Source organism: Triticum urartu, chromosome 6 (assembly GCF_003073215.2).
Source record: "Triticum urartu cultivar G1812 chromosome 6, Tu2.1, whole genome shotgun sequence".
In the NCBI taxonomy this organism is placed as follows: Eukaryota; Viridiplantae; Streptophyta; class Magnoliopsida; order Poales; family Poaceae; genus Triticum; species Triticum urartu.
The window spans coordinates 490,696,266-490,721,150 of NC_053027.1; the positions used below are offsets into that span (position 1 = coordinate 490,696,266).

The following is a 24,885-nucleotide window of genomic DNA, read 5'->3' on the forward strand; positions in this document are numbered from 1 at the left end:
AGGGAGTACAAAGGAAATAAGTAGACTAGAGTTTGGACCTCTATCAGTTGAAGACAACATGACACTGCCAGGTTGTTGCAATCCAATGGCAACAGTTTTACAAAAGGGGGGAAAAGGACCAAAACTTGCATCTCAAAAAATATTGCTCTGTCATCTTTATTGTACCAACAGTTTACAGAATCTGTTAATGTAAAATATACCATGCCTAGATAACTAGGTTGTGCCCTTCTTCTTTGTACAGTTCATTTGAGATGTGCTCCACTTCCTGACAGAATGCATCATTAGATGTTGGCTACATTATGTTGTTTGCCATTTTAAGCAGGTTTTGCTGTACAGGTCCTGCTGGAAACAACTGATGATGTTTCCTTCTTCAACTCTCTGTCGTGTTATCATCTCGGTCCAGAGAGCTCAACTGCTTGCACCAGCAACGACGAGTCGTCTGTCAGGTCGGAGTAGCAACGCCCGAAGGTGAAGTCAGGCACCTTGAACTTGTGCGAGTCAGTACGCTGCGACGCCTCCCACCGCTCTGCGAGCCCGTCACCTTCGAGCATCCTGACCACCTCCGACATCTTTGGCCTGTGACCGGGGAGATACTGGGTGCACAGCAGCGCCACCTGCACCATCTCCTCTAGCTCAATGTGGTCGTAACTGCTTCCGAGTCCCTTGTCGACAAGCACGTCGAGCTTCTTCTCCTGGTGCATCTTCTTCACCTGAATAGAAGCCAATGCCATATAAGTAAGACCTCTAGTATGATGAGATCATATGCATGAAACCACACTGTACCATATGAGTATGACAATGATCTTACCCAGTCAAGCATGGCTCCCTTCTGATTTGATGACTTTCCAAACTCAAGTGCAGTCTGCCCGGTGATCAGTTCTAGCAGCAGGATCCCGAAGCCGAAGACATCAGTTTTCTCAGATGACTGGCCCGTGGAGAGGTACTCTGGGGCAATGTGGCCTACAGTTCCCCTCACAGCTGTGGTGACATGCGAGTCACGGTGATCCAGGAGCTTGGCAAGCCCAAAATCTCCAACAATTGCTTCACAGAAGTCATCGAGCAGTACATTTGCTGCCTTTACATCCCTGTGGATGATCTTGGGATCACACTGCTCGTGCAGGTATAGTAGGCCTCTTGCTGCACCGAGGGCTATTCCCTTTCTGGTGATCCAGTTCAGTGGTGGCTTCCCTGTAATTGGTTATGTAAGAACGAAATTTAATATCTGGTCATGTGGGATTCTTTGTTCTAAAGCTATGCCCAAAGGAGAAGAAATATAATGTGAGAATCAAATGCAAATCTTTCTGTAATCATTTTTTCAAGTTGAAGTTTCGAACGAGCATTGGCAGAATGTCAGTTACTCAGAAAAAAATAATCCTTCAAGACCGACTTATATCTGTTGATGAATGGTGGCTATGTCACTAGCTTGTGATTATTCAGATTTATGTTTTAAGAAACAACCATCCTGAAATTCTGATGTGTTTTACCTTTCAGGCGTGATGCAACACTTCCATTGGACATGTATGGATAGATCAGTAGCCTCTCGGTTGCAGTCATGCAGAACCCGCAGAGCCTAAGGAGATTCCGGTGCACTGCCAAGCTGATCATCTCGACTTCAGTCTGAAATTGCAATTCCCCGCCTGCGGCATTTCCATCTTTCAGCCTCTTGACTGCTACTATAGTTCCATCTGGGAGCTTCCCTCGGTAAACATTTCCAAAACCGCCTTTTCCTATCATGTTCTTGTTGCTGAAGTTCTCTGTTGCAGCCTGGAGCTCTCTGAACTGAAACCTCTTCAGGTTTTCAAGGTTGACGTTCTCGATGTGCTGGTCTGCAAAATAACCAACACGCTCAGTAACTGATTCCACCCAAGCAAAACAAGCATCTGGCCAATATCAGCTCGGTGAGTAATTTTAGACTTTTTACTTACCATCGACATCGAAAAGAATCTGCCGATTTTTCCTATGCCTCCACCAGAACAGCAATCCCGTAACTAGGAAAAGGATGCTGATGCAGCCTATCGTAGAACCAAATGCAATTGCGGCTTTGTGGCTCTTAGATTTTGCTGGCAGTATGGTACCTTTTTTGTAAAAAGAGTTGTTATTACAACACTTACCATCTATATAATATCAGTGCAGGGTAGAAATTAATCATCGATGGATGAGATCGACTGACTGAGCAAACCTTGTGTGTTATTCAGGCTGTAGGACATCGGCATGGGCAAAGTTCCATAACAATCTTGTTCTGTAGCTGCTCCGCAGATCAGTGGATTCCCTACTATGCTGCAAGAAAACCAATTAATTTTCCCATAAGGTCAGTCTTATTTATGGTAAACATGTCTCCACTGGAGATGGTACTTTGGTCAAAGATAAAATGACACAGCAGTACTGCGGCCTTACTTGAATGTCCTTGCCAAAGACCCTGGAACTGGACCGCTCAGATTATTGTAGGACAGATCCCTGAGAATTGGGAAGTCCGTCTGACAGTGAGCAGAGCACCACAGAGCAGTACACAACCACATAATAACAGCAAAACAAGCAGAGGATACTCACAAGAAAACAAGGTGCGACAGATTAGCCGACGACGAAGGGAATGCGCCGGACAAGGTGTTGTTGTTGAGCCTCCTGTTAGCAGGCAGCACAATGCAAACAATGAGAAGAGCCACTGGCATGTATCATGGCTCATGTTGGAACAACAGGCCATGATTGGGAAACCTTCAGAGTATTCTATCATTCATTCATGGCTGGCAGTGGCACAGTAGAAGAGAAGGGCACTCACAAGTACTGGAGGTCCCTGAGGCGGCTCACGGAGCCGGGGATTTCGCCGGAGAAGTGGTTGCTGGAGAGATCAAGCGTCCTAAGCTTCGTGAGCCTGCCAATCTCTGCCGGGATTCGGCCATTGATGTTGTTGTTCTGCAGCAGGCTGTGAACAAGAGAAGAGGGAGAGAAGAAAAGGTAAGGAAGATCTCTTCCAGCCCAAAAGAAGCATACTCCCATGTGTTCTCAAGAGAAAAAGGAACAGACATACAGTGGTGGTTTGCAAGGCTAATGATGGCAGGAGAAACTCACACTATCTCGAGATTGGTCAGATTGCCTATGCTCGGGGAGAGCAGGCCAGAGAGGTTCTGGCTTGGGGCTTCCCTGAGAGAACAAATTGAAACGGGAGAGAGATGACAAAGGGTTAGGATCCAAAGGAAAACTTGCGACGGAAATGATTGCTATGTGATGGAACCATGGCCTAGCCGCGACAGGAAACTTACAGGCCGGTGACGAGGTTTTCCTGGGAGCAGGTGACCATGGTCCAGCTGCAAGGATCCACCGAGTCCTGGTCCCAGTTCTTGAGCACGCCATGGGGATCCTTGAGGTAGTTCTTGATCGTCATGAGAGCTTGCACTGCAAGTAGAACAGAAGAGAGATTGCCAGTGTGTCACACACCAGTCGCCAGCGCAAGAGGAACAAACAAAGGAAGAAGAGCCAGTAGTTCTTGGTCCGGGAGAAGAATCCAATACAAACAAAACAAGGTGGCGAGCTCCAATGCAAGAAAACCAAAAAAAAAAGAAGAGGAGAATAACTAATGGGGCTCTTGATTTGAGGAAGGAGCATCATCAACTAACCTTCATAGTTGACGCCCTTGGGCGAGAGGAGGCCGTTGGCCGGCGCTGGCGCGAGAGGGGAGGAGAAGAGGAGCAGCAGCAGCAGCAGGGGAACCGCCTCCATTGGCAGGGAAGGTCTCTCTCTCTCTCTCTGGCTAGGAGCTGCTGGCTGGTGTGTGTTCAAACATGGAAGCAGGCAAGCAAAGGGCGAGGGTGAGGCCAAGGAAAGGAAGCGCGCTCGCAGCCTTTCTTCTCGCACAAGCAGTCGAGTGAAGTTGCCAGTGGCAGCGGCAGTGGGCAGGGAGGGAGGGAGGGAGGGAGGGAGGGATGCCTCTCACCTCACCTCACTCACCTCTGATGTGTTGTCAGCAGCAAATGACACAAAGGAAGATGCCTGCGCTCTGGCTCCAAGCAAAGGTACAAAAGCAGGGGAGGGAGGGAGGGGGCAGACATGCCTGCCGCCTGGCCCCTGCTCGCTCGCTCGTCGGAGTAGGAGTAGAATATTGGAGGGACCTCAATATCGGAGCAAGGCAAAGGGGGGAGGCGAGAAAATTCTTCTTTTCCACCCTTTTATGGCCTGGCCTTCTCTCTCGGGGCCTGTGTGAAAACCCAAGCTAGTACTACTAGTACTTGTGAAAAACAGTGAGAGTGGGCTGCTAACTCGAGTGGCCTAGGCTAATCCTACCCTAAAAGGAGCAGATTAGTATTGATCCCATCCGAGAAAGGCATTAGCTTTATCGGAGGAGAGCGTGGTTGTACTGCGCCACGACTGACTGTCACAGACCACCACGGCCGGCGGCCAACACCTTTGAGGGATTCTTGCGGCAAAAGAATTCCGCGGCTGGACAAGGGGCTCGGGAGGCGTGTGTCAGCGCGCCAATTCCATTGGGGGGAATAAACAAGGGATCAAAAGTATCTTTGGCCGGAGGAAGGCCCGGAAGATGACAGGGAGGAAGCGCCTCCCTCCCGCCCGGCCTGCCTGAAGTGTGTGCAGCAAATGGACAAGGAAACCTTGGTCACCATGCATTACGGATGGAGAATCAATCAATCGAGGATCAGATTAGGTGGTGGTAAAAGCGAGTGAAATCCCAGTGACAGTCGGGAAGATAAACACAACGCAAGCCGTCATCCGGTGGCGCTGTCGTCTACTGTAGAAGGCGAGCGTCCCTCCTGGGTGGCTGGGTGGTGCTTTGCGCACATCAGCTCAGTTCGTATCAAATCAGTAGGCGGCATCATATGAACAGTGCCATGTAGGAGAGGAAGGAGTACTCCACAGGATAGATCGATGGATGGATGGATGGCTGCGGAGGCACCCGGTGGTGGAGGCAAAGCTTTTTTCCCGGGCAAATGGCAGGTATTTTCCTCGCGGCTCGAATATGATATGGAATCCATGGCAGCCCGCCCATACTACTTGCTAGGCCTTGTCATGTCATGCATCGCATGGTATTACTTGTGATTCAGAAGCAAGCATGGCATGTATGTGTATGTACTGATGTGTGGTGGAGTACAAGCTGTGCCTGAGGCAACCAATTCAGAAGATTTGGGGTGATGTTTAGGGGGATGGTGACCTGGCTGCTATTCCTATTCTGATGATGCGCCACCTCTCTCTCTCTCTCTCTCTCTCCACAGGGACGGCAGGGAGGGAGGCCTGGCCAGAAATCAAATGGCCATGCCCATACCCCCTCCCTCCTCGGGGCCAGAAATCATTGCAGTCTAGCTAGCACGAGCACGAAAGACGTGACCTCTCTTTTCAGTGAAATGAGGGGTGCTTTGCCTTTGCTTTGCTTTGCCTTGCCTTGCTGTGCTGCCTTTGCCCCCCCTCCCCCTACACCACACCTTTTCCTCTCTCCCCTTTTCCCGCCCGCTTTTCCTTGTGTTTTGTGTATGCCCCGTGTACGTGTGCTATAGTAGAAAGACTGCACAAACGTACGTATACGAGGCCATCAAAAGGCCATCTCCGGGCTTATCCCTATGACTATGAACACTCATGAGATGCCACCCTTAAACAGAGAAAAAAGGCGGCATAATTATTGGGTAATTTCAGACACAGCTTGCCCCCTCGAAGCTCTGGATGCACGCACTAGCGGAAGAAATTAAGCGTGTCCGATAAAGCTCGGAGCAAGGGGGCATGGGATCATAATGCCTGTCCAAATCTGTGTTTTCCTCAGGTCCGCATGATCGGCTTTCCGCTTTTTCGGAGATGAGCTTTTGATATTTATTACATTTTCCTTGCCGTCTCCATGGCCACCGTCTGATCTGAATGATGGCACTTAGTGGCAACCAAGACAATTAGCACAACAGCCATATTTTAAGGTCAGGGTACACACATAATAAACAAACAAAAAGAAAGAAAGAAGACGTATCTGTGTGAATATACGACGTACACCCACATCTGCCCGGCCAGCCAGCACTGCTACATACTCAGGCAGTACAGAACAGTACAGTAGCAGAAGATCTTTGCGCCCACAGTCCCTACGCTATGAATCTCAGTGCATCCACTGCCGTTGCTAATGTCATCATCCTGCATGCACACATACTGTGTTTGACTGGGCGAGCTAGGGCGACCAAGCCCATCAGCCAAAGATGCTGCTGCTCATCTTGTGTGTATGTGAGTGAGTGTGAAATGTGTGATCCTCCATCACCGGGCGGTACAAAGCGGTTGCCTTTGACCACCACCGAAGCCCCAGTTGCACAGCCAAGACGTCACGCAAACTGTCAGCTTCGACGGGCCATTTTTGGAGCCGCTTTGATCTCGGCAAGATGTCGACGGATCGTGCATGACAAAGGCTCAAACAAGGCGCCTTGATGTGCTATAAGTACATCTCTCAACATATATTGTATTTCTTTTTGTCCTAACTTCTATGGCAGGGAACCATCAAGGTCTCTGAGAGTCGAGCTCACCTCTCATCACGCTACGCCAAACGCAGGCAGCTTCAGTAACCCCTTTTAATTTTAGCCCCAAAGTACACGTGACCAGGCGACCAAGAGGCCTTACGCCGGTGTCTTACTCGGGCATCAGCGAGGCGAGAGCGTGGCTATCCCGAGAGAATCTGTGCACCTTCGGGTTTGTCCACGCATTAGCGTCCCAAATCCACCGGTAGTAGTAGCATGTTTGGCCGGAACAGGGATGGGTGGTGTGGTACACAAATGGGTTTTAGTTTGTGGTGGTACTACTACTGTAGTACTGTAGCAGTTGGGAAGCTCGAGGGGCGTGCCTTTGGCTCGCTGCACATGCTTGGCACTAGGCTCTCCCGCCTCCGCTCCCCGTCTTTTCATGTAAGCCTGCCGGCCTAATTTGGTTCCGTTTGCGCTTTCTTGCCCCGAATACAGTCCCTTTGTGATTTGAGGTTGTTTTGGTTTCTGATGATGATGACAATGGCTGATGTAACCGGAGCAGACAGGTGTCCGGCTAGTAGATGATTGCATGGTATGTATGTATGTATGTATGTACAGGATAAGATTCGCTGGAATTCGAGAGCCTTTAACCAGATTTTGTCCTTCATTTGCCACAAACTTCCAAGCATGATAGCCCGAAAGCTATTTCCATGTGTCCGTGCCACAGCTATTTCCATAGGGATCTGTCTAGGTCTTAGTCGACTGAGACTTCGCGAAGTCTCAGTCGGCTGACATCATCACGAGTAGATTAGGTCTGTTTACTAGCTCTTGTACTGCTGGGTTGTATCCGGCTAGAAACTGGGCTTATTTTCGTTTTCCTGTTTGTTTGTTTGCTACTTTGGGATGGGCTGGATTATGATTTATTTGTTTGTTTGTACACACATCCGAAAAAAGTTATTGAACAAAAAAGTTGGAGGCTAGGCCCAACCAATATCAATACAAAAAAATTATGAATGTACATACGAGGAGGGGAGTTGTTGTTCAGAGCTAGCTAAACAGAACCGTGCTGTCCATTGTTTATGGAATTGATCAGAGCAACTTATAGATGTTTTTTAGTACTAAAGTTGACTAGCAACTTGCAGATGCTCCTCTTCCTAGTTTCAACAAGAATACATAACATGTTGACACGGCTGGTTAACTTCCCTGCATTAAGTAGCTAGTTAACAAAAGTTCATGTATTAGCTAGTTTAAACTTTAGCATGAGTATGGAGACACGGCGACACAGCTAGTTAACATCCTGTGTTACCTAGTTAACCCACTGTTTCAACTAAATAAAACTAAAAAATCATGAATATTTATAGAAAAAGGTCACTAACCATTGTAGCAACTTCTTCAAAAAGTGAACCCTCTCATGCTTCTGTGTCAGTGATTTCTTCATGATATCCTTTCTCTTCTAAAGCTGGATCTCCAAGACACCGCTCTTTGCCTTCTGCATTTCAGTTGTCTGTTTTATTTTCAGGGTCGCTTCCTTTCTCATCCGTGTCAGTGCTCGTGTGCTGCTGTATTCACAAAATGTATATGTGACATTAGTGTTGTGAACAAGGGGACTAAAAAACAAAAAACAAACAAAAAGGCAGAAAAAACTAAGGATATGAACTGGACAAACATTATAGCCACTAGCACAAATCATCAGACAGTTTTAGTTCCTTTTATCAAGAACACAAACTTTACTTCAGGAATGTTCTCAACTCTACTTCAGGAATACACAAACTTTACTGATGCTTGTGTTATAAAAACAGGACAACAAGAACAGGTGAAACTTTAATGATTGCTTATGCATCTTCTATTCTGATATGTTATAACCATGGCCATCTATAAAACTCTGCAGCTTCCAGCTTGTGTTATACACAAATTTCTACTATGCATTCAAAGTTGCTGATGAGGACATCAACAAGGTGTTGTGCTTATCCTGGGCGGATGGCTACTCGATAAAAGTGTATCAGTTATATGGTGATTGTTTGAGTTTTGGCACGACATACAAGACGAACCGTTACAATATGCCATTTGCACCATTTGTTGGCATCACTCAACATGGGCCCCTCTCTCGACGCCGCCTCCTACGACAAAACAAAGGTCCCCCAGTTGCGTCCAAGTTAGAAGACATGCAGTTGCGTGCTTGTAGTGGGACATGCAACTGGCTCCATCTCTCTCAACGCCGCCCCTTCCGACAAAAACAAAGGCCCCCCCCAATTGCGACCAAGTTAGAAGACATGCAATTATGTGCCTAGTGCGGGACATGCAACTAGCCCCCTCCGACAAAATAAAGGTCCCCAATTATGACCAAGTTAGAACCCATGCAGTTGCGTGCCTAGTGTGGGACATGCAACTGGCCCCTCTCCCCGTACAACAAAAAAATGGAAGTCGAGTTGCGACCAAGTTATAAGACATGCAATTGCGACCATGCCGGAATTAGAAGACATGCAATTGTGTGCCTAGTGTGGGACATGCAACTGGCCCTCTCTCTCTCTCTCGATGCCTCTTCCTCCAACAAAATAAAGATCCCCAGTTGCGACCAAGTTAGAAGACATGCAGTTGCGTGCCTAGTGTGGGACATGCAACTGGCCCCCTCTCTCTCGGCGTTGCCTCCTCCGACAAAATAAAGGTCCCTAGTTGCGACAAAGTTAGAAGACTGCGGTTGTGTGTCCTATTGCGGGACATGCAACTGGCCCCTTTCCCTGTACAAGAAAAATGGAAGTCGAGTAGCGACCAAGTTATAAGACATGCAACTGGCCCCCCTCTCTCAACGCCGCCTCCTCCGACAAAACAAATGTCCCCAGTTGCGACCAAGTTAGAAGACATGCAGTTGCGTGCCTGTTGTGGGACAAGTAATTGGTGCCTCTCCCCGTACAACAAAAATTGAAACCGAGTTGCAACCAAGTTATAAGACATGCAGTTGCGACCATGCTGGGAGACATGCAATTGCGTGCCTAGTGTGGGGCGTGCGACTGGCCCCCTCTCTCTCGACACCGCCCCTCCGACAAATCAAAGGTCCCTAGTTGCGATCATGTTACAAGAGATGCACTTGCGTGCCTATGTGGGACATGCAACTGGCCCCTCTCTCTCAACGCCGCCCCCTCTGACAAAAAACAAAGGCCCACCCAATTGCGACCAAGTTAGAAGACATGCAATTGTGTGCCTGTTGTGGGACATGCAACTGGGCCTATCTCTCTCGACGCTACCCCGTCCGGAGAGAATTCCTTATTTGACACTACTCAAAAATGTGATTCCTTATTTGGCCCTGAAAAAGTTTTTCTTCCTTATTTGACACTTGATCTAAATTTCTTTCCTTATTTGACACTCTAGTTCATTTTGTGCACTAACGGTGTTAAATAAGGATATGAAAAGACACTTTTGCCCCTAGTGCGTTATGTGACCAAAATTTTGTGCAAGACAAAAGCAACATTACTGTGACATATTTAGTCAAAGATTAAATGACCAAATGAGCCTTAATCAAGTAACACATATATAATCGTCAGTTTCGCGCCACCCTTCCTATGTCATAATTATCTAACACAAAACGTTGTCATTCTTTAGTACAAGTTTAAAAACCTACGGATAATAATGATGATAAGAAAACAGTGTGAAAAAGAAAGCCCATGGCTGCTCCTTTTTTGTACACTTGAGTCAACAGCTAACAAGCTGACTCGCAATGAAAAGAAACTAATGGTGAAAAAAATGGAGATCGTGATGCTGTGATTGAAGAGTTGCATGCCTAGAGTCACAGTTGCGGTGCCATCCGGCTTGATCGTTGTCAGCCTGATCTCTTTCTCACGTATATCCAGTGCATCTCAGCCTCCATCAAGCTAATCAAATGGACGATGCTCGCTCATCGGGTTCACCTATCACGGCGCCAAGCACAAACTGAGACTATAGAGATATCACTTGATTCTTGAAAGTCCTTGTACCTGCATATCAGCAGATGCAAATTAAAGCATGCAAACTGAGAAATCCATGCAGATACGATGACAGATATTATATGATGATAATAGAAATCTCTAGAAAAAATCATGGGCTTCTACCCTCTCGTCGTGCAACAAATTCCCCACTAAAATCAAGCACGATAAATTGGTACTACTGCACGCAACACACTAAAAGCAGATAGTCTGTACCGTTGACTAATTAAATCAAGGGATGGAAGAACTTTTAACACTCCAAAATAATCTAGTCGTTACCTAGTATCAGCACAACCTAGTCAATCAACTAAGCCTTGGATCCCAGCATCAGCCAAGCCCGAGCTTGAGCTCGCATCCACGCCCAACCCTGCAGCCGCGGCAGCGTCTCCGCCATGGCCCTTTCTCACAGCCGCGCCATGGCCCAGACCGCAGCAGAGCTCACGGACGCGCTCTCTGCAGCCCCGCCATGGTCAGAGCTAGCATCTGTGCTCGCCGACGGGTGCTCTGCTCCCTTGCCATTCCTTCCCTCCGCCACCATGCCTTGCCTACCCTCCGCAGCCACCCTCTGGCTCTCATAGCTCTCGTCGCCGCCACTATGTGTCGCGCCGCCGTTAGGGCTTTGGGGATAGGGACGGGATGATTGGGTTAGGTGTTTTTTCCAGTGCACTAACAGAGGGGTAGTTTGGTCACGGAGGAAAAAAAATTGACGGCAGACTGTAACGGGGTGCAGGGCAATGTCAAATAAGGAAGTAAATTCAGACCTGCTGCCAAATAGGGAAGAAAAAAGTTTCTAGGGTCAAATAGGGAATCACATTTTAAGGCAGTGTCAAATAAGGAATTCTCTCCCCCGCCATGGTCAGAGCTAGCATCTGTGCTCGCCGACGGGTGCTCTGCTCCCTTGCCATTCCTTCCCTCCGCCACCATGCCTTGCCTACCCTCCGCAGCCACCCTCTGGCTCTCATAGCTCTCGTCGCCGCCACTATGTGTCGCGCCGCCGTTAGGGCTTTGGGGATAGGGACGGGATGATTGGGTTAGGTGTTTTTTCCAGTGCACTAACAGAGGGGTAGTTTGGTCACGGAGGAAAAAAAATTGACGGCAGACTGTAACGGGGTGCAGGGCAATGTCAAATAAGGAAGTAAATTCAGACCTGCTGCCAAATAGGGAAGAAAAAAGTTTCTAGGGTCAAATAGGGAATCACATTTTAAGGCAGTGTCAAATAAGGAATTCTCTCCAAAAACAAAGGTCCCCCAGTTGCGACCAAGTAAGAAGATATGCTTTTTCGTGTCCTAGTATGGGACATGCAACTGGCCCCTCTCCTCATCTAGCAAAAAAATGAAACTCGAGTTGCGACCAAGTTATAAGACATGCAATTGCAACCATGTTGGGAAAAGACATGCAGTTGCGTGCCTAGTGCGGGCCATGCAACTGTCCCCCTCTCTCTCAACGCCGCCCCTCTGACAAATCAAAGGTTCCCAGTTAGGACCAAGTTAGAAGATATGCAGTTGCGTGCCTTTGTGGGACATGCAACTGGCCCCTCTACCAGTACAACAAAAATGAAAACTCGAGCTGTAACCAAGTTATAAGACATGTAGTTTCATGCCTAAAGTTGAGCATGCAACTAGGCTCCTCTCTCTCTCTCGACGCCGCCCCCTCCGACAAAAACAAAGATCCCCATAGTTGCGACCAAGTTAGAAGACAAGTACTCTGAACTTAATCCGAATCAAAAAGATCCCCTCATATCTACTGAATTAGGCACACAAACATTTCAATCAATAAAAAAATTGGACAAAAAATATGCCCTCAGATTCTATGCTTCAATCTAGTAATCATTCTCTTATATTCCAGAAAAACAAGAGAGTTTTGAACATGCTATTGATTAATACAGTTTCAGCCAGAAATATGACAAAAACAAATGAACATGCCCCCTCCTACCTAGTGACATATTCAGTAACAAATCTTTCTCTTATTACAGGGGAAAGATTTCAAAAAACATGCTACTCATTAATAAAAAAGGGTTCCATATGAAAAATCTGAAAAAACAAAATAATTAAGGATACCACACTCTCTATTGATAGATTCAGTAAATTATCTCTATTGTTTCTAGTAAACAAAAATAGGGTTTCATTAAAATCTAAAAAACTAAAACTAAAACAACAGACTAAGCCACTCCATTCAACAAAAAAATAATCAAAACATACTACTGATTTCACAAAAATGCTACTCATTTTGATGGGTTTGGGTTCAGTAATATATATGAGGGGGGTGGGGTTCAGTAATTTCACATACATGCTACTGATTAAGAATAGGGTCCCATAACAAAATCTGAAAAAACAAAAGAAGATACCCACTCCCCTATGATAGATTCAGTAAGTATCTCTCTCGATTCCAGTAAAATAAATAGGGGTTTCATTAAACAATCTAAAAAATAACAAAAACAACAGACTGAGCCACTGTATTCCACAAACAAAAAAGGAATCCTCAACCATTCTACTGATTTCACAAAAACATGCTACTGATTTCAGGGGGGTTGGGTTTGGGTTCAGTAACAAAAAATGAGGTAGTCTGGGTCAGTAATAATCCTCAACACATACAAAAAAGAGGACACTCTACATATCACTGCTTGAATAAAAAAGGATCGATTCTATGCTTCAAATCAGGTCTACTGCTCTCGCCCAACAAAAACAAGAAAATGGAACCCAAAACTCCCTCAGATCTACTACTCTCGTCCAACAAATCAAATGGAAAAACAAAGATGGAAGAAAAAGAGGGGGTTAGCACTTACTCCATCAGCAGCGTCCCCCATACTCTCGTTGGACGTTGAGCAGCACAGCAATTCCTTCGTTTGCTGCAGAGATCTTCAGATTTTGACAGAGGTAAAAAGTGATAGAGAGAGAAGGGGGGAGAGGGGAATGGATAGAGACGAATGACTGCAGCTTCCCCTCCTCTAATTTACCACCGGTGGCCGCTTCCCCTCCCCTGTAACAAACGTCAAAAAGAAGAAAGCAGACCGAGAAAAAAAAATCAAGATAGAAACAGACAAACAAAAAAGCCCAGCCCACGAAAGAGCAAAACGCTCACCCTCGGCCGCGCTAAGGCGAACTGACTAGTCCGAGCCCACCGCGCCTTAGACAGGCCGAAAAAGGCACAAAAACGACCCAGCGTGAATCTACAAGCAACAAACGGATCGGACGGCTCACCAGTCGACTGAGACTTCACGAAGTCTCAGTCAACTGATTTTTAGCAGCTCTGTTTTCATAGACGTGCGCCGTGTCGTGTGTTCCAGCGCCTCAGATGAGGGCCAAAAAGTGCCAACCCCAAACCCAAACCAATTTACATTTGTCCGTGCAGACAACTCTGAATCTGAAGCGAGCTCTCTTTATTTTGCTATAACTTTGTTTGTATTTTTGGTGTTCCATCCAAACTGAAGATCCCTTTAGGATCTATATAGATCTGCATGTTATTTGGCTGCCTGCATCGTAGTAACACCTTTATGCACCGTGTTTGCTTGCTCGCATAGGCTGTGCTTATACTGGCGCACGGTGTTTGGTTGCATATGAGTATAGAGGTGTAGTCACTTTGTACCCTTCATGGTGAGCTTACCCGCTACTACACCTTAGAAACCATCACACCAATCACATCAACAAAACAATACTACAACCATGACGAACTGGACGAAGATGATGAAGTTCTTCGGCCCAAAGTGTAGATCCGCAATTCCAAGTTCAACATTGCATGCCTGCTTGAGCACGGCCTTGGAGTAAATCCTCTGCTGCATGCCTTGTCTTAAACCCTCTATGGCAGCTGTTGTAACCTGACACTTGTGTATTGTATGCTTCCCATGAACTGTAAACCCCTGAAACCCTCACGTGGAACACCACATATCACTTTTTCTAACATTGCAGAAGAGCAACAGACCAAGCAACAAGCAATGGCCAATGAGAACACTAGACATGAAACATGAGTAAGCATTCATGATCATATGGCATAGCAAGTTCATCCTATCACTACTATGGTGCCATCCTACCACCACATTCAAAAGAGGGTGGTGTCCTACCACCGCAAGTTCGCCATCGGCGTGAGGGGTTAATATACCACCTCATTGAAATATACATGCCAACATCAAGAGTTTATCAAGCCCTAGCTACCACAAAATGTACATCGTCGTCGTCATCACATCGCCATCGCCGTCGAGGATCATGCACGCCATCACCACCAGCAGAAACAACACTAGCAGTAGTGCTTGCCCTGCAAGGCCCTCAGCCAGAGCACTCTATGGGCGTCTCCCATGGCAACAACCCAACCCCCTGGGCTTTGTTGTCCAGCAGGTGGCTGAGAGCCGCCATGAGAGCCTCTGGGATGAAGCCACCTTGGTCCATGACGATGATGTAGAGTTCAAGGTGGACGTCGACCGGCTTGCTCTCCCTGATGGCGGTGGCGACCTCCTTCACGCCTTGAGTCATGCTGGTGAAGACGGTCAGCTCGTCCTTCATCAAGGCTCCCCTCTTCCTCTTCCTATCAAGCACCGGAAACATGATCACCATCCTTGTCAGGACCATCAAGGTTGATGGTCTCTGACTCCTGGGTGTCTGGATACTTGGGCCTAGGCGAGTTCAGCGGCTGATTGGAGCCCAGGGCATGCTAGCCGGTTGCCAGCGCAAAAGAGAAGATTTATTGCATCTGGTGGTAGTTCTGGATGGGTGTATTGAGAAACTGTGCGTGCTTGGGGTGAAGCTAAGAATTAAACACAGTAGAGTGTTTAGTTAGAATGGCATGCTACAAAGGCTTAAATAGGTGGTGACTTAGAATGACATGGTTTGCAGCTAACCATGGTGTGGCCTTGGCAGTGCTCTGCCTTCAAAATGATCGAGCAAGTGTCATTATCCCATAAAGCCCCGTTCAGGTCTCTGAGCTAGGACACTGTGATCCACCTCACTTTCCACTTGCTGAGGTGGTTGTAGACCTGGGTCAAGGTGACCTCTTGTGCATAAAAGTCAAACACCTGCTTTGCAACAACGTTCAAGTGTTCCTCCTTGAAGCCTTTGTCAGTCCTCGCCACACTAGTTACGATCTCACACATCTTGTTAAGCACGAGCGTCGACAGGAACGGCTGCCACTTCATGGAGTTCCCCCTGCCGTCCTTCTTATCCTTTGCGGCCGACTTTTGAGTAGCAACACTGGGCTGAGCCAGTGCTGAAGCCACAAATGGAGGAACCATAACCGACACCTCGAAAACATCTGAATCAACGGGCATCTGGTCGATGGGAGGCTGGGAGTCCGTGACTTAGGACACCGGGAACTGGCTCTTGGACACGACAAGGGCCTGACTAAACTCTTGCGTGCTCATGTCCTACAAGCGGGAGCATCATCAAGACCACATCACACAACACATGGACAATATGAACTACCACTAAATATGTACAGTGTGAATGAACACGACATATGGACAAATCGAATGAGCACTACCACATGCATAGACGGATGATCTAGTTCAACACAGCAGCTCAAATCATAGCAAGAAGTTCAATAACTAGCACAAATACTTGCATACTCCCTCCGTCCGGTGAAGAATGGACATCTAGAGATTTTAGGACAAATTATGAAGTCAAGTAAAAAATGCATTGGAAAAGTGCAAGACATCAATCTCTCTCCTCTTTAATTAACCAACCCCCAATGAGCTAAGTGCATATAGAAATTAAGAAGATCATGTGTAGATTGTTATTGGTCTTAATTACCGTGTGATGAGAGAGAAGTATTTTTTTTCTACTTTAAAGTGCATTGGAAAGATAGAAGTACACTCTTTTGTGGACAAATTTTGAAGCCAAACGTATACTCTTTACCGGATGGAGGGAGTACTACACATCAAACATACTACCAATCCATCCGTCACCACTAGCAATCAATCGTTGCCGACATGAAAAAGCTTCTAGCATGCTTCAGATCCATCACCACTAGCTACTAGAACATCACACTTACATAGATCGGAAGATCTACTCCTACCACATACTCACAAATCTATCTAGAACTAGTAGAGAGAAGGGGGTGAATGAACTCACAGACGCCATCGGAGCAGCCGTGAAGGAGGCGTTGAACACATTGGAGAAGAGAAGGAGTTGAATCGCCGCCGCTGTCAACTGGTGGCCGGAGCACTAGCTTCGCTTACCTCGCCGTCGATGTGGCTCCGCGCCGGTGGGAAAACTCGAGAGGGGGGAAATGGTGACGGGAGTTTTGCTGCTGTTGTGAGGCTGGCTATATAGTGCAGCCATGAAGGCACTGATCACGTCCGAGAAGAGGAGTCGTCGAATCACCGCCGTCGTCAACTGATGGCCGGAGCACTAGCGCCGCTTACCTCGCCATCGATGTGGCTCCGTGCCGGTGGGAAAGCTCAAGAGGGGAAATGGTGACGGGAGTTTTGCCACTGCGGTGAGGCTGGCTATATAGCGCAACCGTGGAGGCGCTGAACACGTCGAAAAAGAGGAGTCGAATTGCCGCCGCCCATCAACCGATGGCCAGAGAGTAGCGCCGCTTACCTCATCGCTGATGTGGCTCCACACAGGAGGGAAAGCTCGAGAGAAGGGAAATGATGACGTGAGTTTTGCCGCTGCGGTGAGGCCGACCGAATCGGCTGGCGGTGACACCAATTCATGCGTTCCTCACGGGCCAAACAGCACATTTTCCTTCGGCGCGGGCCTGTCTGAGCCTAATGTGATCAACCAAACGCTAGATAAACGAACTACAAAAATTTAGAGGGTCCAACTATGAAAAAGGCATCCATTTCTTCTCTTTCCCCCTATTGGAAACATCTGTTTCATGCCACTTCCACTATACATCCTCTATCAGTCATAGAAAATTTCTGTGTTTGTCCAAAAGCACAACTGCAGAATTTCTGTGTAGGACATCCATGGCACCTCGCACTGCATTTTCCCCATTCCTATCAAAACCCTAAGATATTGCTTGCTCTCGGTGGTCCCAGACAACCAATTTTTAATATTAGCTACTCCACAGAAGCGAACATGGCTCGAGCGCTCAGGTAATCACATCTATGCAACATCAACGATAACGATTTGCTCACCGATATTAGTTAATAGTGCACTATTTTTTTATCTAATCGCCAACCGAATAGCACAGTACCAGACTCACGATGCTTAAAGCTCCCTGATAAACACGTCGATCACTAACAAGGATAGGGTGACAAAATCATGCTACATAATACAGACAGAAAGATGTTCATGGTTCCTCCCCATGGAAATGTTCTCAGAACAAAGCAGATGTAGCCTCAGCAACTTCAGATACAACCTGCTTGTATTCCGATTCCAGTTTCTCCTTCACCTCTTCAGTGATCTCCCCCTTGGCTGGCTTGGTCATCACCAATACGCAGCAGGTGGGCCTCTTGGTGGTCCCCGCAGTCGCAAGCTCCTGTTAAAGGGAAGCAACCACAATACATTAGCTTAATCTCAAGGCAACAGTGACATCCATCAGTGCAAGTATAATCACAACATACGACGACCATCTCCTCTGCTTCACCATCATATTTGTTATTATTCCTTCAAATTTTGTGGTGATATGAAGGCAAATAACTGGTAGCTGATACTATGCATTTTACTTTCCAAATGTGTCACGTTTCTTAACATCATCAGGCTTGGAACGGTTTCACGCTTGCATGTAACATGGGCCATGTACAGGCGCAAGACAGACTTCTCAAGGAAACCATAGACAATGAGTAGTGCTGTGGCAAATGGGTAACAAAAATGGACCAACATACAAACCCAATGAAGAACCCTATGCTGTCAAGACCTGCCAGCAACCATCTTGGTCTGCCCAGCTTAGAGTAGGCCATAGGGAAGAATAATGAGATAAGACCCATGTAAGGTACTAAGGCAGTTGTACCTAAGTTTGCAAAAGGATTTTAAAGGGTGTGCCTTTTTCTCAATTAGACAACACACTGGGAAGAAAAATAACAGCAATTGACAAGACAACTATGTGATGCTCCTTAGTTGCTATGCACCCACAGAAACATTTTTTTTAACTTGTTCACTCACGTTATTTATTAAAATGCAGGGATAGAGCCTGGCTCCAATTCTGGTGAAATAAAAAGCAACAACCTTAACTTCCTAATTGGAATGATTCCCCGCTCTAATTAGATGTTAAAAATAGGTTAGTGTCGGGCGTGGGGAAAGGTTATGTGATGATGCTCCTAGTTGCTATGCTCTCCCACAGAAACATTTTTTTACCTTGTTTACTCACGTTATTTAGTAAAATGCAAGGAAAATACACCAAGGTGGTTATAAAGACACACTGGTTGCTGACATATATTTCGCTGGACAATAGAGTAGATATGTAAAGCCAAATATGCAAGTTTTTTTAACATCAGGCCTGTAAATGATTTATGTTGGCCTGTGATGTGGGCTTGGTACAGCAATACAGTTACAAATATATACATCAGGAAAACATGCATGCTATCTCAAATGAGCATGCGGAGGCAAATGGGTGACTCCACTTATCAAACATTTTTTAACCCAATATAGATCTTCTGTGTCAGACTGATAGATAAGCTGGTAAAGCGACAATCTTAGGTCTATATCGACTCAACAGAATGCAAGGTGCAAACATATGATTTAGAACATAAACTGTCTGATTCTAATTCAGCTATAGTAAAGTGGACAAATAAAATGTCAAGAGATGTTTCTTTTCTCATTAGTTCCAGCACAGATAATTGAATAGAACACTTGAAAAGCAAATGATAAGACAACTACATGGTGCTCCTTAGAATGTGATGTGCCCAGGGAGGGGAACATTGCAAGGTACTAAAAGTAGAGAAAACAAATAGCTTTCAACTCGATAGCATGGGCATTACTACTAGCTATCAGAAAGACAGAAGAGAGCTTTCTTTTGATGTTCAAACAATTAGTTGATGGTGAGAATCTACTCCCTCCGTTTCTTTTTAGTCCGCATATAATGTTTGGTCAAAGTCAAGCTTTGTAAAATTTGACTAACTTTATATTAAAAAATATAAACATTCACAATATGAAATCAATATTATCATATGCACAATGAAACATATTTTCATACCATATAGTTTTAGTATTGTACATGTTCATATTTTTTTATATAAGTTTGGTCAAACTTTGTGTAGTTTGACTTTGACCAAATCTTATATGCAGAGTAAAAAGAAACGGAGGGAGTAATAACCAAATAAAAACTATGTGAAAGATCCAAACAAATGAAGAAAAAATGTGCGCCAGTTGCACCACTTTGTTGACTTGGTCATCATAGCATGAAGCATCAACTGGCCAGGATTTTAGGTTGTTAAGGTTATAAGGAGACACAGTAATTGCAAATGCGTGATAAGATACAACTCATTGATCACAACAAACTAAACATAAATATTGGAGTGAAAATGCAGCATACCTCTTTTGATGTCACATATATGTATGGGACATTAGCTTCCTCACAAAGTATGGGAAGATGTGTAATCACATCGATAGGAGAGATGTTTCCGGCAATTACACACAACCTGCATGAAACAGAACAATATGTGTCAATGAAATTAGGCAAGTCAAGCCACTGAATGCATAACATAGATAATGACACAACCAGTCCTTGACTTCATGTAGTGGCAAATGGGCAATCCCATCATCAACAAGAGTAGCACACTAAATCATTCAGTATGTACACTGTATGGATGTTTTAAATGACACATATGAGACCAGGTCTCACGGTTAGCAGGTGAGACCCGTCCTGATGAATGCCACGTGTCATTCATCAGGATGGGTCTCGCGTGAGACCTGGTCTCATAGAATTCTTTTCCATGACATATGCACTACACTACTAGACACAACTTGCAAGCAAGTCAAATAAATGCACGACATGTTTCAGGGAAGAGTTATCTGCCCTTGGTTGATTGCTATTACCAAGTATCACCCGCACCACACTTAGCAACAAGTTCTGACAGAGGAATTAAGCCCAGAGCTCTCTAGGACAATACCATACTACAGTCTACTGCATCTAAAGAAATATAAGAGGTTTAGATCACTAAAGTGGTGACCTAAACGCTCTTATATTTCTTTACAGAGGAGTACTAATTACTCCTACCAGCAGGGACTATACAGTAAACGAGTAGAGCTGGAAATACCAACCCTTTGCTCCCACGACGGATGCTCTTGACCACCTCCTTGACCCCGCGCTTCAGGCACTTGGCCTCCGAGGCTGGCAAACACGCGGACAACAACCACATCATGAATGAACCCAGGAAAGCTTGATTTGGGCCAAAAAAGGGAACGGGGACAATCACACGAACCTCGGCGAACGAGCTTGAGGGTTTTCTTGGAGAGCTTCTTGCCGGCGAGCGGCTTGGCGATGGGGGCCAGCGCCACCGGGGTCTTCTTCTTCTCCGTCTCCGTGTCGCTCCCCATCGCCGCTAATGCTGTCGCCGCCGCCGCCGCCTTGGTGACTTCGCGGGTTTAGGTGGGTGGTGGAGCTAGGGTTTTAGGAGAGGACTCGGCACGCCAAGCCGCTCGCTATTAAAAGGGGCTTTGGGCCGGTGACTCCACTGGTCCCTGGACTGCGGGCCCGGTTAGAATTAGGCCCACCCGTCAGAACATGCTCGTGGGCAGTTGAGCCCGGTAGAAAGAAACCCATTGAGACGCCCAAACCCTACCGCGCCTCGCAGCTCCCGCCTCCCGGACGCCGACACCCAGCAGCCGCCGCCGGCGCCTCCGCCCGACGCCGACGAGGGCTTATTCTCCACCGATTCTCTTCGTGTTCCTCCTCGTGGACGCTTCGTTGCTGATTTGTTCTCGGCATGGGCAAATCCAAAGGTGCGGAAACTTTCCCCTTTATGCACGCACCCTGTTGCTTCTCGATTGAATCAGTTCGAATTTGTGAGGCGAAAGTAAAAAAAATGCGCTGCTTTGTAGACAAGAAGGCCTCGCGGGAAGCCAAGGTTGATAAGAAGCTGGCGCTTGGGCTTGGAGTGAAGAGGAAGCAGCTGAAGAAGAAGAAGGATAGAGTTTTAGATGCTGCCGTTGAGAGCGAGGGCGCTGCCGGACATGCTATCGCGGAAGGTATTCGCAATCCCTGCCATTTTGTTTTGGATAATTATGGGTTAAGCCCATCCTAGAGTGAAGTTTTTATGCTTAAAAATGTCCATTCATCGCCTCAGCAAAGGGTAAGAGAATGATCCAGTGGTACATCGTCAATCACGGTTGTAGAAACGTAGAATGGTATGACAGAAAAGCATTCTGATAACCTTCGAACTCATCGGTGTCTCATGTGCACGGCAAAATAGCTTGAGTTCCGTCTCATTTCCTGAGCGCTTGTTAATTTTTTGGTTCCAGCTCTTTGAGTTGTTTATTAGGCCCTACTTATGACTGACAACTATTGTCAAAGCGTGAAATGGAACTATGTCTTGTAGTATAATGGTTTATCTCTTATCGTTGCTTCTTACATATAGGAAGCAAGAAGATTGTATTGGTGAAGCAAAAGAAGAAAATTAAGCATGCCAAAGTAACAAGCTGTTGTACCAAGGCTCATAATTTGGTGACTCTCAATGAGGATGAGGCAACACCTAAGCTGAAGAAGAAGAAGAGCAAAAAACAGCTAAAGGAAAGCAAAAGTCCTGTTGAGGTACAAAGTCCATTGGACAGTAATGATGCTGGAACACTTAAGCTGAAGAAGAAGAAAAGGAAGGTGAAGGAAGGGAAGAGCTCTGTTGAGCCCAATGATGCAGATGATATCCTGCATGAAAATCTCGATGAAGAAACTCTAAACGGTAAGATTGCTTCTGAGTTGCCACTTTGTCTGCTGTGCTACCTTTCAATCATGATGAGTAATGTTGATATTTTTCACATTTATTCTTGACAAATAGTTTTTCATCTGTGCAAGCAACTATGGCCTTTTCCTTTTTTTTATCGGTAAATAGTAATTCCTGAAATTTTCTTTTCACTAATAATAGATGTGCATATATATTTTATGCAGCTGATGTCAACCAACTTCCAGCAGAGAGTGAAGTTATGGATATTGGGGAACCAGAAAAGGCAAAGAAACGAAAGAAAAAAAAGACAGGTAGGCTGCTGTACTTGTATCCTAAACACAGTTTTTCTCAATTACCAGCTATCTGTTGCATAAATATTTTTGTTTCACTAATAGTAGATGTACATATAATTTATGCAGCTGATGTCAACCAAGTTGCAGCAGAGAGTGGAGTTATGGACATTGGGGAACCAGAAAAGGCAAAGAAACGAAAGAAAAATAAGACAAGTAGGCTGCTGTACTTTTATCCTAAACAAAGTTTTTCTCAATTATCAGCTCTCTATTGCATAAATATTTGTGTTTCCTGACATGCATTCTTTTCATTGGACGCAGAGAAAGTAAAGCAATCTGGGGAAGTCAACAGGACAGATATGCAGGTATCAGTTAGAGAGGACAATTTGGAGGTGCATGAAGTTGATACCGCAAATGTTGCTGAGATTGCATCAGTCGATGAAGACTGTTCCAGAGGAATGAAAAGTAATGTCTACACTTCTGGTTTTTTGTTGCCGAAAAGATGTATTTCACTAGCATATATAAAGATCCACTGTCTAGTGTCCACAATGAAAAGGACAGAATGTATTGTGTCCAAATACACTTCCAAGGAATATCATTTCTTAGACTTGTTTAAATCAAAAGATTCATACGAGCTAATTTCATCATGAAACTTACAGATCTATAAGTCTAGCTTGTTACAATCAGCCTAACTGTTAATCATATGCAGTGCGGACTGTAAGGGCCCTTATTAGTTGATATTGTGCTCAAATGAGTTCCACAGTGTTTATGTATCTTTCCTTTTTATACTGGAACCTGCAAATTGATCCACCAAAGTCCAAAATGGCAAATACTGATATGTGGTGTGACTGGTGTCTTGTCAGAATGGATCTTGGAGTACAGACAGAAGCGGCCAGGCTTGAAAGTCTTGCAGCAAAATATAGATGTGTTTATAACTGCACATGAGGAACAACAAGAGCGGGTGCGTATTTTCCATTCATTGAACATTCAAGAATCTGAAGTCAACTGTCCTGATTTATAGCTAGCTTGTTCCGTAAATATTCATTGAATATCTGAAGTTATTTTGCAAGTTGAGACAAGTTATTTATTACAGGAAGAATTTCCCCTATGTTTGTTTTGGCATAGCAACTGCATCATTGTTGTTTTGTCATGTGGTACCTATTTGATTAATTCAGGAGAAGAAGGAAAGAGAGGCAGCAGCTGCAGAAGATGGGTGGACAGTGGTGATGCATCATAAGGGTCGGAAGAAGACTACAGATGCTGAAACTGGAACAGCGGTTGGCTCTGTATCTCTGGCTGCAATGCAAGAGAAAATGGCTCAGAAGAAACCCAAGGAAGTTGGTCGGAACTTCTACAGACATCAGAAACGAGAAGCTCAAATGAGTGGTATGTCAAAAAGCATTTTTATGGATTCCCTATTTAACCATTGGTGCAGTTTAACTTTAATTACTCCTAATGCTCAGTACATGTATGATGCATTAGAATGTAGACTATGTTCAGCGCTGTAGTTTGCCATGGCAGTCTTGTGACTTTCTGTTCGGTGCATTTTTATGCAACTTGAGTGTGGCCACAGATAACTGCTAGGAGAGCTACTTACCTGTATTTGTTGTGCAGAGCTGGCGATGCTGCAGAGCAAGTTCGAGCAGGACAAGAAGAGGATACAGCAGCTGCGGGCTCAAAGGAAATTCAAGCCTTACGGATTTTGAAGGGGGCTCCTCCATGGAGAGGCAGTGTTCGTTCCACATCACTCGAGACCAGCCGTCGCTGGAGTGCTGGCTTGGTTGCTATGTTGAACGTGCACCACATTCCTTTTTTTGACAGAAAATGTTGCATCATTGGACAAATGTACCATGCTTCTTGACTGGGAACTGTGCCAGTCGTGTACAATGGCTTGAACATTCGCAGCAAATGCATTATTGGTTATCTGGCCCATTTTGTGGATCAATACTTGTGCTGTTGAGGAGCTGAAGGTGGTCGGTGAGGCAGTCGCTTAGGTTCTGCCTTCCTGGGGATTATGATGTCTCGGCAGTCGGCACCCGTGCCGTGTCTCTTGTGCTTTAATGCAAGCGTACTGGTCAATTATTTCTGCTCCTTTTTAACAGAAAAATCAGGCGCTCTACTCATTTCAGTAACAGAAAAATTGCCTGGGTTCATGGGGGATAGGTCGGAATTGTAGCGATGTGAGTATTTGATTTCTAATTTCTAGGGTTAAGGGTAGTTGTGATTTGGGGATTTTAAATTTCATCTAGTTTGCTTCATAATTGTGATTTGTTAGATCCCCAATACCATGCATGTCTTCATTTTTTGTGGATGGCACACATGCAGGAGGTTTTTGGGATGTGCAGGACATGTTCATGGTGTGTATGCAGTTGATCTGTTCATTTAGAGAGAAGGCAATTTCATGAATTACTTTGGCCACTAAATATTCTTCAGCCAGACAATGTATTTTGTGTTAATTAGTGTTTTTCAGT

General features: G+C 45.6%; 3 protein-coding genes and 2 long non-coding RNA genes across 6 annotated transcripts; 2 read left to right on the forward strand and 3 right to left on the reverse strand.

Annotated features, from left to right (window-relative positions):
- Positions 1–95: 95 nt before the first annotated feature.
- LOC125514475 (LRR receptor kinase SERL2-like) lies at positions 96–4,974 on the reverse strand. The gene is made up of 11 exons (XM_048679816.1): positions 3,609–4,974; positions 3,255–3,387; positions 3,064–3,135; positions 2,774–2,917; positions 2,548–2,619; positions 2,395–2,454; positions 2,180–2,277; positions 1,926–2,075; positions 1,485–1,826; positions 809–1,188; positions 96–710 (listed from the first exon to the last, which is right to left on the reverse strand). The coding sequence occupies exons 1-11, from the start codon at positions 3,709–3,711 to the stop codon at positions 390–392; spliced, it is 1,875 nt and encodes a 624-aa protein (XP_048535773.1). The 5' UTR covers positions 3,712–4,974; the 3' UTR covers positions 96–389.
- Positions 1,562–2,560, forward strand: LOC125514480. Its single transcript, XR_007286473.1, has 3 exons — positions 1,562–1,701; positions 1,795–1,898; positions 2,196–2,560. It is a non-coding gene; the product is annotated as an uncharacterized LOC125514480 (long non-coding RNA).
- A 4,935-nt stretch (positions 4,975–9,909) lies between the features above and the next one.
- On the reverse strand, positions 9,910–15,267 carry LOC125514483. The gene is made up of 2 exons (XR_007286474.1): positions 13,158–15,267; positions 9,910–10,387 (listed from the first exon to the last, which is right to left on the reverse strand). It is a non-coding gene; the product is annotated as an uncharacterized LOC125514483 (long non-coding RNA).
- Positions 15,268–17,449: 2,182 nt separating this feature from the next.
- Positions 17,450–20,884, reverse strand: LOC125514482 (H/ACA ribonucleoprotein complex subunit 2-like protein). The gene is made up of 4 exons (XM_048679823.1): positions 20,670–20,884; positions 20,509–20,578; positions 19,781–19,886; positions 17,450–17,788 (listed from the first exon to the last, which is right to left on the reverse strand). The coding sequence occupies exons 1-4, from the start codon at positions 20,782–20,784 to the stop codon at positions 17,627–17,629; spliced, it is 453 nt and encodes a 150-aa protein (XP_048535780.1). The 5' UTR covers positions 20,785–20,884; the 3' UTR covers positions 17,450–17,626.
- A 97-nt stretch (positions 20,885–20,981) lies between these two features.
- On the forward strand, positions 20,982–24,344 carry LOC125514481. Of its 2 annotated transcripts, none has more exons than XM_048679820.1 (9): positions 20,982–21,189; positions 21,289–21,435; positions 21,819–22,142; positions 22,349–22,435; positions 22,544–22,630; positions 22,736–22,879; positions 23,278–23,375; positions 23,590–23,800; positions 24,029–24,344. In XM_048679820.1, exons 1-9 carry the CDS (start codon positions 21,174–21,176, stop codon positions 24,118–24,120), a joined length of 1,206 nt encoding a protein of 401 aa, XP_048535777.1. In that variant the 5' UTR covers positions 20,982–21,173; the 3' UTR covers positions 24,121–24,344. The 2 variants fall into 2 exon arrangements, with proteins under 2 accessions (XP_048535777.1, XP_048535778.1); XM_048679821.1 differs by having other exon boundaries at positions 20,984–21,189; positions 21,825–22,142.
- Positions 24,345–24,885: the final 541 nt, after the last annotated feature.